The sequence below is a fragment of the Lepisma saccharinum genome, chromosome 8 (assembly GCF_977018435.1).
Source record: "Lepisma saccharinum chromosome 8, izLepSacc3.1, whole genome shotgun sequence".
Classification (NCBI taxonomy): Eukaryota; Metazoa; Arthropoda; class Insecta; order Zygentoma; family Lepismatidae; genus Lepisma; species Lepisma saccharinum.
In genome coordinates this window covers 92822451-92839732 of record NC_139236.1, presented here as the reverse complement: position 1 = coordinate 92839732, position 17282 = coordinate 92822451, and the positions used below count along the sequence as shown (strand labels likewise).

The window sequence follows — 17282 nt, the reverse complement described above, 5'->3', positions numbered from 1 at the left end:
TCTTGCAAACAAAGCCGGCAAAGAGGAAAGTGTTTTCCACGGTTGGAGCTCTGAACTACAAATGCTTTAAAGAGTGAGATGTTTCCACCGTGAGGTTGACCGAAACTTGGCGATGAAAGGAAGGCACCAATACCAGATTTGAGGGGGTCTTCAGCCAAATGTTGCCACAATCTAAGAGCAAAGTTTCCCTTTCGCAGGTGCCAATTTTTCATCTATTTTCCACTTTTCTCCTTCATGTTAGGAAAATTTGTCTGCGATCACAAAACTTCCTCTCATTCGCTATCATCATAATTATTATCCTCCCACAAAACATAGATACACAGAAATGCTTGGAGTTATTGAATGAATGAATGAAAGTAACATAAAATGAAGATCACTGATATCACGTTGGAAAAATGCACAGAATAACAATTACTACTAGGGTGATACCAGTTGTATTATAATTTTAAAAGTTGGATAAATGTATTAATTGTTCCCAAGCCAATTATTATATTATTTGATGGGAATAATTTGCATGGCAAAAGAATGGTTATTTACACTTGAAGCAGTGGCGTATGCTGAGTTCAAGACATGGACTACCTCAATATGACACGTGGTCCTAGGCTGTGAAGATTAGGCTCGCCTAAACCCCCGGTATAAGTGGTTAGATACACCCATTTTGCTTGTTCGTGACGTCTTCAAGGAAGCCTCGTTGCCTTCCCAACGGCAGCCAGATTGACAACGTCTAAGAGTTCAGGTTGACAACGTCTAAGAGTTCAGGTTGACAACGTCTAAGAGTTCAGGTTGACAACGTCTAAGAGTTCAGGTTGACAACGTCTAAGAGTTCAGGTTGCCAACTCCTAAGAGTTCAGGTTGCCAACTCCTAAGAGTTCAAGTTGCCAACTCCTAAGAGTTCAAGTTGCCAACTCCTAAGAGTTCAAGTTGCCAACTCCTAAGAGTTCAAGTTGCCAACTCCTAAGAGTTCAAGTTGCCAACTTCAAAATCGCCATTGTCCTCTTATTGAAATGAGTAAGTTTATTCACAATTGTTAATCAATCGTTTCTTCTCTATTTTACTCTCTAGGCTTCAGGCTTCGCAGATATCCTAGCTAGCCTAGAAAATACGCTCCTGACTTGAAGTAGATTGAATCCAATTCCTTGCAATATTTATAGCTTTTCATAAAATACCTCTTTATCCTTTTGACCTAAAATGTTACGTGCACTTCCCTTCGTGTTGGAACAGCTGCTTCAGCCCAGTCAAATGGCCTTCACTAGGAAGAAGAAATTGCGTGAGATGGGCAATGTTTGTCACTTCTCCAGCCTAGCACGTTGAGTGGTCGTCTCACGATTCCACCGAAGACTACGTGTTCGAGTCCCGGGCTGCACAAGGGGTGTGAGCTGCAGATTTTCAGTTTAATCTAATCATCATTCACAATCATGGTCGCAATAGCCCAGAAGGGCAACGCAAAGGAACTAAAATAGGAATTCAAAACATTTACTTGTGGACACCCTGCATTTTGAAATGAATTTGCTTTGTTTTTTGTTAATGAATGGAAACCGGTTATAGCTTTATCAATGCGGGGAAAGTTCCAGCGTCATTCTTGCACCTGGTTCCAAGGCCATTAGGTGGATACGGCTTCAGATTAATAATTACCCTTCACTTTTTTGTTGTGTATATAGATGAATTCGCGTTGGAAACTGCATTCATTTGCGTGTGTGTCGAATGTTCCTCATAATTTTAGGCTACCTAAATCAGTTCCTAATTGCATTGTTTATGTCGTAAGTGCAGAGAAAATTAAGGCTATGAATGATTAGCTTTCTGCAAATTAAGAATTAAAGTCTTAATTCTAAAATTAAGGTACAGTTCGGTTTTCCTGTACGTGTAGTAATGTGCTTTTTCATATTCCCTCTCGGCTGCTACTGCGGCGTGATTTGGTCCAGATGTATGCTCCGAGGTGCTTCCCAGGAATGTGAAAGTGAGCGCAATTTTTTGCCCGTTGCCATGCTTTCGACGTTAACGTGAAATTGAGCGTGTGCTGCAACTTTCACTGAAGTTTCGTCGAGGGATTCCTGATTGCATATGCACAAGGGCGGTTCGGATCAGGTTACGCTGCGAGTAACCTGGCAGGTTGGATGTCGTGAACCTTCCTCTGCTTTCCTTCTGTCGTTGATCGTAGAAGAAGCGACAGATCGAATCCTCGGTGATTGGCAGGCTGCAGTTCGAGAAAGAGAGAGTGAAACCTAAAGCGTAATGATTTTTCTCTCCTCGTTTCTTGCTACTTTTCAACGTGGTCCCTGTTCCAATCCGGTCTCGCTGGCGAAGTGGCCATCGTAACCTTATGGCCATGTTGGATCTGGTTTCAGTCGAACTTAAAAAACTGCCGAGTTAGGGAGAATTCGCACCGAAGCGACAAGGGAAAGGCGACACGCGTTGCTTGAGGATCTCGCCAATCGAACTCAGCTTGTGCGGCGTCATGCCGCTATGGTGTGAAACGTTGCTACTCATTGGCTCGTTCCAAAGCGACACGTGTCGCCTGTCGCTTCGATATGAATTCTCCCTTAAACTGACAGGTGCTCTGTCGACGTGGTGATCACATTTCATAAGGAAAATCGTCATTGTGCTGGTAGATGTAGAAGGTATCAAAACGGTACTGTTGAAAACCCTTTCATTTAACATGGAGATTTAAGAGGGTGAATGGAATGGGTTAATGAAATTCTGGAAGATTTTTTTTTTTTTAGTTCTCTGTAATTTTGAGTCACAATTTTATGGCTCTCGATTATGATAGTTCTGGATTGAACTGTTTCTTTTAAGGGTCAGTAAAGTCAGTATGCAGTAAAGTTCATGACTGCATTTTGTGACTTCTTATTGCGTTACTATGAAATATATAGCTTGTTCGGGAACAAGCACTTAAGTCATAATATGTAATTTTATAGCACGGTTATTTGTATTTATATTCTTTAATAGCAAACATTACGTACATGTTGGATCACCACTGTCTAGAATCTTTACACATGCCCAATATAAAATTATGCTTATACAGGGTGGCTACTCATCGGGAATTCTGGTTGAATTATTGGCTCCGGGAATTATACGTAAATTCTGCTTGAAGTTTTCTCCGTAGACGTGAAAAATTGCAAATTTTATTAATCCAAATTCAATTGAATTTATACATATTTATAAATACCCTGAAGCAAGTTTTTCATAGTTTAGCTTTTATTTTTATGGCGGAAAGAAAAGAAAGCTGAATGGAAAATAAAACAGAATTCTCTCAATCTGTTTACTTAGTGTCCTTTGCAGACCTATCTGACCGATCGAAGGGGATTGCAAAGTAGGATATCTTGAAGATGATTAGGTAAATTTGAGTTTGAAATCTTGTACAATTAACAATTTTTTGGTAGATTAGTATATCGTTTGACATTTGTGACTTGCATTTGTAGACGTATTTCGAGTCTGAGTGTGTGAAATGGAAAATTTAAACTCCGCACCTTAAATTAACTATTTTAATTTATATACCGTTTAATGGAATTCGAATTTTTAGGCATTGGATTCACACAGATCCTTTATGTTGTTAATATATTTTTGTGTGTTTGTGTGTGGGTGGTGAAAGGCGGTAGTAACATTAAGTTGAAATAGAGAAAACATTTGCTTGTACCCTTGAATTTGTGGAAATTTCGCCTTGAAAACCGGGAATTATACTTGAATTTTATCATGGTCGTAGAGTAGCCACCCTGTTGTATTTTCTTTTACCTAGTGGAAGCACATATTGGTTTGAATCCCACTTTAAACTGTAGGTCCAGTCCCGATTTTATATGATTCAGTGTGATTTAAATTACAGCAACAGAAAATCGCAGTTTGCGACTTACGTGCATTTCCCGAACACCCTAGATATTATGAAGGATGCAAGATGACTTCTCAATGTAAACCAAACAAATAGTGAAGGCTGTCCAGAAAAAGAACATTTATTTCGTTAAAAAAACAAAACGCATAAGAAAAGGCAGGTAAAGAGACACTAAAATTGGTTCCAAGCTTACATATTTATTCTTCCAGGGGTTAGCACTTGTGATTTCAGGTTATATAACATTATGACAGCTTGGTTCAACTCGTGCTAGGTGTGGAGATAGCAATGCACGACTAGAATAATATAGTGGTGTAGAAAGAAATCTATCGGGAGGAGCCACCCAGTTGTAGCACTGCATTTTAAAGAAATGAAGAAGCCGAATATTTTCCACACGCCACATCCCTCCACTAGACGTCGCTCGGCTGAAAACAACAGACCGCGCAGGGCGCGTGCAGCACAATGCGGAGGACAAAACCGAAATTGGGTCACCGTTCGGAAAGTAGGTCACAACCTAGGATCTCGTGCCGTGGGGGAGGATATCCTCGCGTTCGCTTCTTTGCCTGTGCGTTCGGAGGTTAGAATAAAATTTTTAAATGCCCTTCGCGACGGGGTCGTATATGCTCAACCATTTATTCTATATCAGTCAGAAATTCTCTTATTTTTAAATGGAATAGAGAACTTGCTCTAGCACACTCACGATAAAATTGGAAACAGTTCCCACTCACTCCTATCCCAATAATATTGTAAATAGTAAATAAATATTAGTGACATACCTCTACGCCACGTCTAGAAATCTATTACGGGGGGGGGGGGGGGGAGTCCAAACCAAAGTATTCCACAAATAATAATAATAATAATAATAATATGAATGTTTATAAAGTAATACGTTAATACAATTAATCGGCCTATTCATAATAATAATTATTAAAATAGGTAAATTAATATTGTTTTCACACGAATAGGTAAAAGACGGTGTAAGGATAGAGATTTAACAGTGCGTATTCATTATCTAGCTTACGTGTAGTTAACTAAAATGTGCATAAAAATAACTGTCCAGCAAGGAAATTTGATTTTTTAAATTTTTTGAAAATCAAATATTTATTGAATAACAAAAAATGTTAAATTCAGTTAATGAAAAGTAAAGTTCCTGATTAATATTTTATACATATTAGTCTTAGAAGAAGTGTTTTTAAATCAATCCCAAACTAATCCTTGCCTTCGTGTAAGTCGGCGGAAATAAATACCCTCGATCATACAACACATGCTATACAAGTATATTGCGATTATTTCATTTTAGTACTTGGGAAGTTTTAGTCTCTGGGGCGGGGTGGTCAGGAACCCCTAGACCCCCATACATATATCCGTGCTCCTGTAGTGCACACGCAATGTGAAATGAACTTTTCCCTCATGGCGGCATTGATGAAAAGGAATTAAAGATATGATATTTTGAAATTGTTTCGATTAAAATGTTACACATAATCTACAGCCGTAATTCTCGATTTTAGTATTAGCCTATTTGCTTATTTTTCTACTCATTAAAAGCTGGTTCATTTTTTTCAGGTATGTCTCTTCGATTCTTCGTTCGATTCACTGGCTCCATGTTTCCCGTAGAGGACCACGGTACGTTTCGTTTTCCCTATATTTCGTGGAGTAGAATTTTCAGTTTTTGAGGTGTTGGTAGTTGTATATGGGTGTATACGAACTCCGGTAGTTCAGTAGCTAGTTCAGTCTTGTGCTGAAGGTAAAGGGGTACCGGGTCTGTTTAGATCTTCTTCTGGAATGTTCATGTTAATTGACCTGAGGTCTAAATTTTGGTAATAGTAAATAAGCACAAGGAGATTATGAATGCTCTAGGATCATTTTCAAAGATGTCAACTTTTAGCGAGCTTTCAGACCGAAGTGTCATGTGCGTGTAGTCTCGTTCTGTTGATCGCACATGCGCAGAGAATGGTTATTTACAGACTATAGGAGCCCGTGTCACATGTCGCTCCTTCGTTTGGTCTCAAAGCTCCCTAAATGTCGATACGTTTTTAAAATGATAGTATTGGTGCTAGTGTTGCCCACGGGACGAGACGGGACAGGCTTTTAAAAATTCGAGACGAGACGAGATCGATCATGTGTTCCGAGACAAACTAATATTTTCGAGACGAGACAGCATTTCCACGAGACGAGACAGGCCAAAGTCTCGTCTCGTGGGCAACACTAATTGGTGCATATTCGCGTACTCTAAGCATTGCAAGATTCCATGAAGGAACCTGCGAGGTGTGCAGGTAGGGTCCCCACATATTCTCGATCTCAACTACACACAGGAAAGTGTCTATCAGCTGAAATATAAAATGCCTAAAGTCTGTAGCTCATAGCAAGTGCATCATCGAGAAGATGGCAGGAAGGTGTGTCAAAAATGCACATCAGTTGAGGCAGCTCGACATGGGAAGAAATGCTCACTTGGCATCAGATGATGCACAAATAATGTACAGATATGCATCAAATCGTAAACATGATTCTTGGCAAAGACAAAAAAAAGGGGGGTGAAGGCCCCTACCTCCGAACCAGCACGCCTCCACTCGCATACATTCGAGCGTATGCGCTTAAAGTCCTGGTACCTTTCATTTGCTCCGAATTTACCGGTTCCCCCGTTTTTCTTTTCTAAACAAGGAATAAATAAGGAAAATATTATACATATTGCATTCTTGGTGATCAATCATCAATGATTAGACCCGCTGTCACTCATGAGTGTATTTTTTTTTACCATGATTAATTATGAGTAGGGAGTGATATTATTAGGGATGTGTGTGAATAAATATGATGTACAATGCATAATGATAAAACTGATTATATATTTGCAAAAGCTAAAAAAAAGTGTATAATTCGACCGCTTTACCTCGCATTGTCCCCGGTTTTTCAGAGTTACGTAATTACTTCGTCAGATTTGCCAAATATGGTACACGATTCCGTGCATGGTTGCTTTTGTTAATTAAAAAGCTAAACGAAATGTTTGGTTATCCCAAATTACCCCCTTTACCCCTCGGGTACTCTTAAAAGATGTAGAAGTGGGAGACAGCTTGTCTGAGAAAGCATGTAACGTAAGCCCAACATGCAGCCTTGAATTGCGTGTCATTCCTTTGCGTTATCAGCTATATGGCAATGGTGCTATCATGTGCTGACGGGTTATCTGTCGGCCTCGCTGCGAGTGCATTGTTCCTCATATATCATGAAGCTGCAGCAGTAGCGAATGCATGGAATTTTCCTACTCGATTGTTGGACTTCCTTCACTGCACGCTGGTGGCATTGTCTCGAAATGGTTATGAGAACAGTTGTCGCAGACTTCCACGGCGAAAAGTGGTCAGCCTAACACGCTACGAAGTCAAGAGGTCCCAGGTTCGAACCCCTGTCGGGCATGGATGTCTGTCTCAATTGTGTTTGTCACCATTTTATCACCCGGGTTCGAATTCCGGCCTGGGCACGGGTGTTATTTGTGAGTGTCCCTTTATTTCTTCATATCATCACTCATCCTCATCGTCGCGATTAGCCAAAATCGGAAGAAAAGCGACGCTAAATAATAAAAATCACAAATCATAACCATTTCATCGCTTCATAATTTACCTCATCGTCACGATTAACCCAAGAGATAGGAATGCGACATGAAATAGCAAAGAGAAAAAGTCGATCGGGCTTCCCCGATGTCGTTTTCCGAAAAATTCTGTCCTTTCAAAAAACCGGTGTTCCAATTTCTGAATATTAAAGTAGGTTAGAATTCATTGCAGAGCATTAAAGTGAATTTTCACATGGTTCGCTTTCGTCTCCCACAGTTGACAGTAAGCCTATCACGGGGGGGGGGGGGATCCCTTTTTTAATATGTTATAAGCAGTGCCTTTTTTGGCTGTAGACCGTACCTGCTCTTTTTTAAAAGTGATAATTTCTTAACATCACACCACAATATTTTGAGAAGTTCTTGTGATGAACATAATAACAAAAAACCAACTGGAAGAGTACCGGTACATTTCTTCAAACCTGACTGAGGTTTCAGACTCTGACTGAGGTTTTCAGTCCTTTCTTACAGTCATCCGCCAACCCCCAACCAGATCATGACCTTTGAGGATCGTCGGATCATTCTCGTGAGCTTGAGGCATAAATCCTTTCATTTTTGGAGGCTGAAGTACTACTCGTCCTCCTCCATGGCCGTGCGGTCTAAGGCGCTGTGCTTTGAGCTCAGACTGCGGGACGGCATGGGTTCGAGTCCGCCTGGGTTCAGTCTCTTGGTTCTCGGCCTGTGTATAGGACCGGTGGCAACCCACCATCCTGAGGAAATTGGGGAGCTAAGAGTGGGTTGCGTAACCCGGTCATAACAATCTATAACGGCTGACGGTTCGCCGTGCTGACCCCACGTCAACCCGTTACTGGTTGAAGATCTCCCCACCTCTAGGTAGGATTGTGGGAGGGAGGCTGGCAGTCGGGAGATAGGCCTAGGCTCTTCAAGGGCTGTCGGTCGAGCCACGGGTTTCAAGGACTCTTCAGTTGTGAAAATCTTTTCATCTGTGAAAAGAATTCTCCCGTGGCCATTGACACGGAACACCAAAGGAGACGTTTGGATTTCAGCTACTTCTGAAGTTTCAGGTGCGGAGTAATAAAGTGCCAGTGCTTTGCGAGAAAGCTCTGTCTCGATTAACCAGCCTGTGCGTGGAGTTGACAATTCCAAAGTGTGTGTTCCTAATCGAAATGTCCGAATTAGATATAAATAATTAGATCATAAGAGTAATCTAACTCTATAGCCTTCTTAAACCGTAAGGTTTATGGCTGCAGCAACACAAGTCTTCCATCTGGCCCTATCTTGAGCAAGAACAATCCAGTCTTTTCCATTTTTACCAATTTTCTGTAGGTCCATCTCAACGTTATCCCTCCATCTTCGTCTTGGCCTTCCTACAGGTCTCTTACCATCAGGTTTCCCAACAAGAATCCTGTAAACTATTTCCTCTCCCAATCGTGCCACATGGAATGCCCATCTAAGTGTTCTTGATAAGTTGATAAGAGAATCACCATGTAGTATCTTATTACGACATATATGATCCCAGTTGAGCCTTTTATCGAACATAGCGACAGTCGATTCAAGAAACCTAAGGATATCTCGCATACTGTTGGAGCTACCGAGTAACACTTGAGTGGAAAAACTTGATTGTATGTTTTCAGTACTTATGTTTTTATGTGTCACCCTGTTCAACTTATTGGATATTCAGGGTGGCTACTCACCTTGAATTTCGGAATTTCTGCCTGAATTATTTGCTCCGGGAATTATGCGTGAATTTTTCTCCGTAGACGTGAAAAATTGCAACCTTATTAATTCAATTGAATTTATACATATTTATAAATGAGTCAAGTTTTTTCACAATGGAGCTTTTATTTTTATTCAGAAAGGAAAAGAAAGTTTGAAAAATGAAACAGAATTATCAGAGTCCGTTTACTTTGTTGGTGTCATTTGCAGAACAATCTTAAGTAAATTTGAGTTTGAAATTTTCGTAATATTTGTGCCTTGTGTTTGTAGATGTATTTCCAGTCTGAGTCACAGTGTGTGTGTGTGTGGTTTTACTTAATTGAATTAGATTTTTTTGATACATTGGAATCTCACAGACCCTTTATATTGTTAATATATTTGTATATGTGTGGCTGGCGAGAAGCGGTAATACGTAAGGTTGAAATAGAGAAGCCATCTACTTGTACCCTTGAATTTTTTGAAAGCTCGCCTTGAATACCGGGAATTATACTTGAATTGTATCATGGTCCTAGAGTGGCCACCCTGATAATGTTCCTGAAGCTTCTCACTATTACTGACGGTGAATGTCTCTTCAAAGTCCGTACCAGATATTGTCTTGAGTACTTGTACTTCATTTCCATGCGAGAGTGTAGCCCGCCAGATAACTGCGTGCCAGATCGTGCGAGTTCTTCCAGTTGGTTGTGTTTTAGGACGATGCCTCTGATTCTACGAGGTGTACTAAATGAGTTTGGACAGCTGCTGTCCATCTTACTTCACCACCACCAGCGGACCAAAATAACACGGGGACTCTACCTAAATTTGGTATGGGATGCAGTTTCCGTAGGAGATTTCCTCATCCTCTTGCCTTTACTGCGAATCGAAAGTTCACTTCCATTGTGTTGCGGAAGTTGCGTGACGCATCAGTCGTAAACAGACGACGTTCGGGTCATGTCGTCTGTTGGTGGTGGGTCTGTAACCTCTCTTCCTTCACAAGAAAAGGCGTCAGAAATTTTTCCCCACTGCGGGTGTTCCAGGAAGCTTTCTTTATCTGCTGTACATCAGTGCTGGGCACTACTGTCCCGATGACAGCTGTTATTACAACGCGCCTCTAAACCAGACGTCCTGTCTTCTAATTCTGGGCAGCATGGATGTGTCATTGCATTTGTCCTATCGATCGTCATCGTAGCGATTAACCCAACTGGTATTCATTTATGTAAAAATCAATCAATCAAGATCTTAACAGCTTTTAAGCCATTTTTGGACCATGAGTTCTTTCTAGAAATACATAATAGCTTTACATTTAAATTATCGTTATCTCCCCCCCCCATTATTTCACAGAAGTTATATTAAGACTAGTTAGAACAAAAATAAAATAATTTCCCTTTACAATTGAATGTTACATCATCTTAAGAATGTTAACAAACCATGTCCCACTGAAACATCTGGATTGGCCACCAAACTTATCAAGTTTATTGGGAATTGAAATAAAGTTTTGTATACTGTATTTCTTTCCCTATTATATTTTGGACGTTCCAGTAATATATGATGCACATGTGCACTTTCCCAGACACATTTACATATCTTATTATTCGTTATTCCCATTCTGAATAAATTTTGTATTTCAGATGTAGCACAATTGGCCATGTTACCCTGAAATCGTTAACAATGAATAGAACAAAAATAATAAAATTACACAAACGCACAAAAATATTAACAAATGTAAGTCAGAGATGACACTATTTTATATTATTTAGCGACCGTAAGACGTGCTCTGAGGAAAATATATAAACACTTTATGCGAGATCATTATATCGGGTGGGAAGTCTGTAGAAGAGAGAGATTATTTGTGTTGCATGTTGTGCGCATAGGCACCCGAAAGTAGAATTCTTGAAGGAGTGTATTGCAGCGGGTTTTACCATTGACAGTTTTCTATAGCGTTCAGCTAACGGCGGTGATAGAAAATATATAGCTAGAAAAAAGTGTCAAGCGGAATCGATTGTAGAAAGCTGAGTGGGAAACGCCACGGACCAGGGTGGAGAGCAATATTCTGTTATTGAGGAAACCCTGGCTGCGGAAAATAACTAAAAATAGAAATGTAAGAGACTAGCGAATTGTTCTTTTTTTTTTCCTATTTGGGTAACTCGACTCATTTTTCTCTTGAAGATAACATTCAAGACCCGTCTAAATGAAGTAGACAGTGTGGGATGTACTGGAAATTTTAGTCTGCTTAAACTATTTGGGTAGGGCTCGGCGTCCTGAAATCCATCACCTCTAGGCAAGCCCAGGAACGTACAATGGAATCATGTTGGGTGGTGTATAGAGGTCGGGCTGCTGAGAAGGCGATTGGCCAGATCACTTCCAAGTAAACGTCCCGACTCCTCGCACACCACACAGTTATACAGAATAATCTGTTTTCTCACATGAATATACATTTCAGGAACATATAACACACACACAATTCAACGTTACGAAGAATCTGGCTCTACTTATCAGGAACTCACCTGGTCAATTTTCCTGTTCATCACTCGTCGCCATTAAAGCTTCACGATGTACCAAATGTAGATTTTCACTCCATTGCAAACTCCATTCTGCTAATCGCATTCCAAATATATTTTGTAAATACTCCGTAATAGATATTGCGAGCACGTATTACTACTTTCTCCTTGAACTTGCTTCTTGGTTATGGATATTTTACATAAAATGTTTTAATAGCGTGTAATAAGGGAGACTTAGCACTTAGTTTTTTTTTTACCAAGTAATAATAATATAGTGGTTTGCAAGTGTTGTAAATACTGTACCTACAAAGCGTGAATTTTCTTTCGAAAGGAGTGCGAATCCTATGTTGTTATTTTTTTATTGTTTTTTTTCTTTCATAATAACAATGACCAATTGTAGATAAGACAGACTGTCACTACTGAAGTTCCCAGTCACTTAACTGGTTCCTCGTAATGACGAATACTTGTTATAGTTAACCGTAATCACAGTCTGGAAGTCGAACTTGTGAAAGTGCTGTCAGTGTATCATCAGCGCTGAAACAAGTTGAATATTTAAGGTCGCCAAGTTTATCTCGTGTTCCAGCTCTTCCAGGAGGGACCCGGCCGTTCCTTCATATGGGATACTTGAGGAACTGCATGTGGATATGTAAAGGAAAGTTCCTGTATGCAGGAATATGTAGTTCTATGCTGCCAATGTCATTTGGTTAGAGGTAATCTTTCCCTGCCATTGTTTGAATGAAAAATAGTTAATTTTAATCAGATTACATTGTTACTTCGTATATTGACCATGTGTTTTCACATTTTATTGCTAGCTCGGTAGCCGCACGCGTTAAGTGGCCACATTGAATCTTGCCATCTAAGTTTCCCAGGTTCGACTCACGGCATGTGCATGAATATTCTTTATGAGCGTCCTTTCATCACTCATCCTCATCGTCACGATTAACTAAGAGTGGCAGAAAAGCCACGTAAAAAATACAATAATACAAATATCCACATTTTGCTTATGCTGTAGTTCCGGTACATTTAAGTACCAAGTCATTTTAGCTTGAGCTTATAGCCAAATAATATACACTGTAACCAAAACAGTTTGCCATCAGAGATATTGTGATCGAAAAGTAACCAAAAGTAGAGTGAGGGGGGGAAAACCCTGAGAATTAAGCTCTTTTGATATCAGTGCACTGAAAAGCGTATTTTTTATCCCGGTTTTGCCATTTAGGGGTACTGATGTACAGGAATTATTATAACAACATGAATTATATTTAAAAAGTGCTGATTAGATTGATTCTTGTTCCAGAACTCCAAGCTGTACCGTTCCAGAGATATGATTCCTTACAGGCCTGCAAAGTCAACGTTTCTAACTCACGTGTGATAGAAAACAGTAGTTTAGAATTATCGATGTGGAAAAATATATAAAGGTGGTCAAGCAACAGGTATTGGACCATTTCATCTCAGAATTTGTTAAAACGTAGTTTTTCAGATTTCCCGAAACCCTTTCGGACGCAGTTGTAAGAGCTAACCTGCTTTTAACCGCAGGAGGCAAGATCTGTCTTCACAGTTCCCGAGCGCACAGGTTCTGTTTGCTGCCCATCATCTTTCATCCACAGATGGCCCTTTTCAACAGTGCACATTCATCTAGCTAGATATAATAATCGTAATAATGAAGAAAATAGTTATAATGACTTCCTGTTGGCTCCTCTGGTAGATGTGCAGAGAGAGCATTGTAAGACTTGTCCCCAGGAAAAAACGGGAGAAAATGAGCGCCTGCTGGGAGAAGATTGGAGGAAACCTTTCGTAGCCCTGTAATCAAGCAGCTCTCGAGGAATGGACTCATGTGAATGTTAATTGGGGACTCCTTATCACAGTCTTCGTTAGGTTTGCTTTTGTTTCTGCAACTGCAGAGGAAATCGTTCGGAATTGCTGTTTCTCTTACAGAATGTTTTCTTCCTTTCTTTTCATGGCAATACGAATGTAGACGAGGCCTTCCAATGGTGTAGTGGTAACGTTGTCTCCTTGTATAATCAAGAGCAGGGTTGTTAAAGATCCAGGAAACCATAAATTTTAAAGGGTTCCGCAACAGGACCAGAAACTTTTTTTTTTCTAGCACAATTTAAATTCGATCAAAGTTGCGTATTGTTTCATTGAAGAAAGGTTTCTGGACCGAGTTGAAATACCTTACAGGAAAAAAATGTTCTTTACCGTCCAGAACCCATTTACTCATGTTGATTTTTTGTCCTGCTCCGAAATTGGAATTTATGTGAAATCCCTGAATCTTTAACAATCCTGATCAAGAGGCCCAAGGGTCGATGCCCAGTGGAGGCACATTACACAGTGGTTCGATCCCACTTTAAACTGTAGGTCCAGTCCCGATTAGCCTACCTGTGCATAACGTGTACTCAACAATTCAATCCAACGAAACATGGAGACATTCTTAACATTATACCTCATGCTACGTGCTTCCTGAAAGCATGATGCATATTACTCATCTTGCAGAAATAAATGAAAATATGTACGCTGAAGTAGCGTAACATAGTTCAGTGTTGGTAAAGGTAAAGTTCCCCGTGCACATAGCACCGTGCTATGAAGGTGAGGCACATTTTAGGAGATGTGGGGATAAGATCCCACACATTGTAGATCTCGGCCATTTTGGAGGTGGTGTGATCAGCAATACGCTCCGGCCGCCTATACCCCCCCCCCCACACGGTTGTTGTCAAATTCCGTACTTAAATGTTAGCATTAGTTCTTGATAATTATCTCAGACGTAAATACTGGGAAGATTTGACTATCTCACTTCGTTACTTCAATCTCGGAAAGGTAACAATGTTTTCCTTTTCACATAAAAGTACTAGCAAACGCGTTTGTGGAGATAATGAAATCTTTTAAAAATAATGTAATGTTTCTCTTTTAAAATTATTAGGGCCGAGCCGATGCCAATGTTTCGGTATCTGTATCAGAAAGTATCGATTGGATTTTATTTACCGATACCTGTCAATACTTTTCCAGACGAGAGTTTCGCGAAGTCTTAATCGGAAGTTCCCATTGATTTTGTACCAGTATTATGTGAAAAACGGCATTTTGTGATTTACTTAACAGATATATATTTTTTTAATGTGCTTTTTGAGTATTCTAAAGAAAAAATCGTAAATGTATGCTTATGATTGGAGTGGAATATCATCCGATAATATTCTGAATGACTTTTGCTACAACTTTCAAGCATCGATATCGGCACGTGTATCTGTTGAAAATGGTATCGGCTCAGCTCTAAAAATTAGTAGATTAAAATTGGTGCAGGAATTTCACAACTGCGAAATAATTAACATCGCTACCAGTTTATGTGGGACAAGCCAAGCCAATGCACAAACGTTTTAAAATCTCTGACCTTACTTCCGCGAGGTTTGCGCTCAATTGTTGTAAGGACGCTCACGTGAAAACAGTGGTGGTTGGTGGAGAATTCACTTTCGTACGTCAAGTCAGGTCTGAAGTACAAACAATGTAGCAACGCAGTAAACCTATCCCCGAGCTAGGTTCCCTCGTCCCTCCGAACATCTCCGATGGCGTAATGGTAACGCCATTGCCTTGTAATCAATGGGTCTCGGGTTCAGTATCCAGTGGAAGCACAAAGTGGTTCGAATCCCGCCATAAACTGTAGGTCCAGCCCCGTTTAGCCTATCTGTGCATAAAGTTGACTTATCCTTGTCCATGGGTAAAATAAGGGAGGTGCTGTTGACAGTTCCTGATTTTTTCCAGGGAAAATTTTTTCTTCGTATATTCTTTGATCCTGTTGTTAGTAGCAGTGTACTCGCAACTCAAAATTTGCAGTTTACACGTTAGTAAACTACTCCCTCTGTCCCATAATTATAGTCCGGTATGCCAAAATGGTAGTACAGGAATGACAGAAGAAGAGGCAGATGGAAAGCACAATTTGTACTGATCCTTGAGTAATAAAGTTGTATGACTCATTCCCGTGTTTCATGTTCTTCTGTATACACCAATGTCACAGTTTGAATATCGGACAATTATTATGACACAACAAACAAAAATGTACCGGACAATAATTATGCGACAGAGGGAGTATTTACACTTTTTTGCGCTTACTAAAAATGGTGAGAGATTTATACAAGAAATGGTTACATGAATAGGAGAACAAGTCATGAAATTGTCTCTCTACCTTACCTTTAATGTCCTGTTCCTTAAATTTATGCTCATACTAACATAGATAAGCACTTTTGACTAGAGAAACTTCCTTCTGGCCAATTTTGCTGCCGCCCCGCAAAACCCTTCTCATAACCAAATTATTTTTCTATTAACAGAAACTATTTAATCTTAGGTTATTCAGGGAAAAATCTGGACCTCACCGTCAGGTTTGTTTTGCTTCTGTCCATTTCCATATTACAGCTTCTGCTATGTTCCAGTCTTTGCACTTAAAATTGACGTGAATCGCTGTTCTTTCACAGTTTGCTTGGAACTGCTTGTGTGCTGTACACGCAACGTGATTTTTTCCCCCAAATTTTTCCTTTGAAACTATTTTTTGTATAAAATTTGCATGCATATTGAGTAGTTACCTTGTCACTTGTAAGTCCTTCTCTTGCCTGGCCCTGTCTGTCTCATGGTTTTTTTCTTTTTCTAAATTCTCCTCTAGTTTTTGTGGTCTGGCGCGGGCTCTTGCCTCAAGTAGGCATTTGGGCAGTCCAGAGTCGAACCAGTGTCGACCCACATCACCTACGCCAACTTGCGGCGAGGCAGACAAGCTCAGGTAGGGTCTACACGCATGGGGTTTCTCTACGTGTGACGTGTTCTGTGTACGTGTGTTTGGTTTGCTGCATGCTCGCATTTATGCTAGTCTTGCACCCAGCGTAGCTTCGTCCGATGTACAAGCACCCTTTCCATCAAGCATGCATTGGTTTGCACGTATATGCATTGTTTTCCCACCTGTAGAACTTTAGTGTGTGATACACCCAACGGCAAAAGTAATAGTAGGCGAATTGTCCCTCCTCATTCCCATCCGATCATGCATTGAAATGAAAACATCAGTAAGCAGAGAACAAACACCATCTTCGTAGCAGAATTCATTCTTTAAGACAGCACAATATGTAGGGGGAAAAAATAAGGAAAGTAGTTTAGGGACAAATTGCTTACTATAACTTTTAAACGTTGCCTATACTACCTACCATCTCACACCGAAGTGACGCTTGTCCACAAAGTACATATACCTGCCACTTTTCCCTAAAGCCCCGGGAGACATGTGCATGCGCAACAGACCAAAGTAATACTGCCTCACCTCAAGATCCTACCACGGCTATATGTAGATCCTCTGGAAAATTGAATCGCTATTTTACGCCATATTTCGGGAAAGGAACGATGAACATTTCGAACGACACTTGTTCGTTTTTTTGGATGGTGCCACTCAAGTATGGAAGAAAATTGAACACACAGAGTAGCCGAACACTGTTGTATAGGGTGCTTCAAAAGTCCGGCACCATAAGGGTAACTCTCCTCATTAGCGCAGATAGCGAAAAATGGAGTTAATGTGGTTTTCCATTTATTGTGTTAGAGTTTTCATTGTTGAGGCTGTACACTGATACGAGCCTCAATGAGAACGGAACATAACCTGTTATGTTACCACATACTTCGTTGTTAAACGGGCATTTACGTTATGCAAAACCGTACTGTGCTGGGCAGTAAAACTACTTATCGTCATCATTCGTTATTTACCAAGTATTACGATAGC

General features: G+C 40.2%; 1 protein-coding gene across 4 annotated transcripts in view; it reads left to right on the top strand.

The window, feature by feature from the left end:
• The window catches only part of LOC145991305 (uncharacterized), a 230243-nt gene that overhangs the window by 113126 nt on the left and 99835 nt on the right, over positions 1-17282 (top strand). Inside the window, exons 2-3 of one of the 4 annotated variants that reach the window (XM_083127295.1) lie at positions 5378-5437; positions 16194-16307. The exons of 1 other annotated variant lie outside the window; for it this stretch is intronic. In XM_083127295.1, the coding sequence (XP_082983421.1) occupies positions 5378-5437; positions 16194-16307 (174 nt within the window). The remainder of the gene's footprint in view (positions 1-5377; positions 5438-16193; positions 16308-17282) is intronic. 2 more of the 4 variants (XM_083127296.1, XM_083127297.1) reach the window with 2 other exon arrangements.